Source organism: Nomascus leucogenys, unplaced genomic scaffold (genome assembly GCF_006542625.1).
Source record: "Nomascus leucogenys isolate Asia unplaced genomic scaffold, Asia_NLE_v1 Super-Scaffold_563, whole genome shotgun sequence".
NCBI lineage: Eukaryota > Metazoa > Chordata > Mammalia > Primates > Hylobatidae > Nomascus > Nomascus leucogenys.
The window spans coordinates 76,731-80,537 of NW_022095782.1; the positions used below are offsets into that span (position 1 = coordinate 76,731).

The 3,807-nt window shown below is 43.1% G+C and overlaps 1 protein-coding gene across 1 annotated transcript; it reads left to right on the forward strand.

The window, feature by feature from the left end:
* The first annotated feature begins 377 nt into the window (after positions 1 to 377).
* On the forward strand, positions 378 to 2,396 carry LOC100604016 (beta-defensin 4A). The gene is made up of 2 exons (XM_003271375.4): positions 378 to 471; positions 2,154 to 2,396. Exons 1-2 carry the CDS (start codon positions 414 to 416, stop codon positions 2,288 to 2,290), a joined length of 195 nt encoding a protein of 64 aa, XP_003271423.1. The 5' UTR covers positions 378 to 413; the 3' UTR covers positions 2,291 to 2,396.
* The last annotated feature ends 1,411 nt before the right edge of the window (positions 2,397 to 3,807 follow it).

Here is a 3,807-nt window from a genome sequence, read left to right on the forward strand (position 1 = left end):
CTCAGGAAAAACAGGATATCCCACAGAGTGGGCAGCAGGTGAGTGGCAGGTTATAGGCCCTGAGTTTGAGTTTGTTTCCCTGTGAGACAGGCCCAGCCCTTCACTCCATTTATACACTGGATTTTAAATGGCACAAGATAAGAGAAATTTTCTGGTCCCAAGAGCAGGAGGCAGGGATTTTCTGGGGTTTCCTGAGTCCAGATTTGCATAAGATCTCCTGCGTGTGCATTGTTCTTTGAGGACCATTCTCTGACTCACCAGCTAAGTGGTTGAATTCTAATCTCTGTAATGAGCCTTGCAGCCAATACCAGTTCTGAACTCTACCTGGTGACCAGGGGCCAGGACCTTTATAAGGTGGAAAGCTTGATGTCCTCCCCAGACTCAGCTCCCGGTGAAGCTCCCAGCCATCAGCCATGAGGGTCTTGTATCTCCTCTTCTCGTTCCTCTTCATATTCCTGATGCCTCTTCCAGGTGAGGTGGGGCAGGGAAATAGGAGGGTCGGACAAATGGAAGAATGGTGTAGAAGCTCTCTGTCTCCTCTCATTCCCCTCCACCTATCTCTCCCTCATCCCTCTCTCTCCTGCCTCTCTCTCTCCGTCCCCTCCATCCTTCTCTCCTGTTTCTCTCTCTTCTTCCCTCTCTCTCTCTCTTTTCTTTCTTTTTCCCTCTCTCCCCAGAGCATGTCTTTCTTTCTCTCTCTTTCCTTTCTCCTACCCACACTTTTAGACTGAGTAGACTGAATGACCTATTTAATTGAACCAAGCATTGCTTCCTTCAGTAGAAAAGGAGTTTGAGAACCCAATGGACACCTCACTCTCTCTTCTAAGCCAATATGAAGGAGCCCAGTAGCTTGTAAATCTCATCTCCTCACTGCTTTCCATGCTACAACTGCTAAAACTATGGTTGAAACCTGTTAGGTGACTTTTTAAATAAAAGGCAGAAATTTTGATTTTATCTAAAGAAAGTAGTATAGAATGTCATTTTCTAAATTTTTATATTTAAAGGGTAGATACTGCAACCTAGAGAATTCCAGATAATCTTAAGGCCCAGCCTATACTGTGGGAACTACTGAGGCAGACACTCTACCCCCAGGAGTTTTCTGATCAGAGGCCCTGAGAACAGTCCCTGCCACGAGGCCACTGCAGGTTCACAGGACAGGGACAGCCCATTGAAACCAAATTTTAAACCTGGATGCCTAACCTTCATTTTCTCCTTGATATTATGAAAATAAAATAGAAACCATGAAAAGATAAAAGTGGGAGAGTGGAAGGGAAGGATGGAGAGAGGGAAAAAGAAAATTTCCTAAAACAATTAATCACATAGATGTTATATTGTGAAAGCCTCATTTTACCAATTTTATTTATGAGTCCTGGGTTTTGTGAGAACAACAGGGCTCTGAGAGGCACCAGAGACCTCATATTTTCCAACAGCTAGAACAGTATCATGAAGGAAGGCAGGGAGTTAGGGAGTCAGGGAGGCAGAGAGGCAGGCAGGTAGGGAGGGAGGGAGGGAGGGAGGGAGGGAGGGAGGGAAGGAGGGAAGGAGGGAGGGAGGGAGGGATAAAAAAAGAAGAACGAGGTCGAAACCAGGACTTAGATATTAGAAAGAAGCCATTACAAAAGATTATTTCTATGGTTAATTGTGGTTTTCAACTGTAAGTTACTTGGTGTTAATTTCATATTAAACAATTTCAGTGAGTTGCATCTTTTTATCCCATCTCAGATCAAATACTTAACAGACTAAATGATCTGAAAAAGCAAAAGGTTACTGGCTTCTGTGTGTTAAGATGGCAGTATAGTGGCTTTGATGTTATCTTCTTGTGGTGGAGCTGAATTCACAAGAGATCGTTGCTGAGCTCCTACCAGACCCCACCTGGAGGTCCCAGTCACTCAGGAGAGATCAGGGTCTTTCACAATCAGGTTGTACAAAAATAAACATCCCCCAGACCACAGCAGTGCCAGTTTCCATGTCAGAAACTTAGATCCAAATGATTGACTCGAGTCTCATTATCATGATGGAAAAGCCCAGGCTTGGGAAAGAAGCCCGCTGCAGATTTACTCAAGGCAATACTGACACAGAGTTTGTGTTTTTCCAACGTGAGTTTTGAGTTCTAACACGCTGTTTGCTCTTTTTGTGTGTTTTTTCCCTGTTAGGTGTTTTTGGTGATATAAGGAATCCTGTTACCTGCCTTAAGAGTGGTGCCATATGTCATCCAGTCTTTTGCCCTAGAAGGTATAAACAAATCGGCACCTGTGGTCTCCCTGGAACAAAATGCTGCCGAAAGCCATGAGGAGGTCAAGAAGCTGCTGTGGCTGCTGTGGATTCAGAAAGGGCTCCCTCATCAGAGACGTGCGACATGTAAACAAAATTAAACTATGGTGTTCAAAGATAAGGAATCTTTATCCTAGTAATTGTGGTCATTGTGTGATGCTGGTTTGGGCAGGCCATCTCTAATATCCTTGAAACACCCTTTTCTGCTCTCCAGGCAGGGGTCAGGGATGCCACAGTGGGGCTTGGAGTGCTTTCCAGGGTCACAGGCATCTGGATTCTTTGGATCCCTTGACCTTCCCCATTTATTTCCGGCATTTTCCTAGAACGTGTGCTTTGCTCCTCTTGCATCCTCCCCTTGCATGCCCTCACCTACCCCACATCTTCCCTAAAAAAAGCAAGCCCAACTCAAAGACCAGTTCCCTCATGGAATCATAGTGGATCTGCCAAGGGAGGGGATGCCCAGTCTTGTTCTTCACAAGGACTCCCTTCTTCTGATTAAGGCTTCTTATGCAATTACACCTCCTACAGAGGTGCATGAATTTTTAATTCTCCATTTAGCTATGAGATTTCTACTAGTGTGGACTTCGTCTTCTTCATTTATGTGCTGGCCATTCATAAACTATTTCATTAATTGGATGGCAAAATGCAGTTGTACAAGGGTTTCCTTACATACAAACATAATACGATCCAAGTAAATGCTGTTAAAAACAAGTCTTTTTGAGGGCACAATTAAATAAGGACAATATGGCATAGGACACAAGCAGAGGGGAGCAAACCTCAAGAAGAAAGATGCATCCACTCTAAGGGGAAGCATCAACATAGCTCCCTGGCCCTGCTTCTCTCCTTGGGAGGGTTTGGTCCTTAAATCATGAACTCTGTGGGTGTATCCCAGACGCATAAGAAGCTCTTTATTTCTTCACATTAACTCTGCACTAAATGTGCATATCATCTACCTCTGGGAAAATGCACCTTAGTTCCAAAATAATCCATTGTCTTTGCTAATCTCAAGATTGAAAAAAGTAAGCAGACCTTGTTAGAGTAAAAGCATTTTTATCTGGATATAGATTTTATCCAGACCTGATGACCGAGCCAGGACTAGGGTGAAGCGAGGGAGGCTCTGGCCTCGGGTGTAAAATGTAAGCACTAAGATATTCCGTACTTAAGATAGATGATCTTATAATGCGATAGATTTTTTAAAAATAATATTCATGAAAAATCACCATAATTAACAAACTGTCCAAAATTTAAATCAAGACAGGGTCTAAGCCTGTAATTGTCCAACTCAGTCGCACTCATCTACCTTGATGCCAGGACAGTCAGACCCTGCCTTTATTTAGTTATTTAATATTCATCGTGTATGCATTGTTATTTTGAATAAATTAGTGGATTTCTTGATTCCTGGAAGCATATATCACTTGATTGTATAAAAGAAGTGAAGGTTCACACACACAAAAAAAGCAAAAGTCACCATGACAAATGACATTCATTCTTATGTTCTAGGGGAAACAGCACAACTCTCTTAGGAAGAAACTCTCC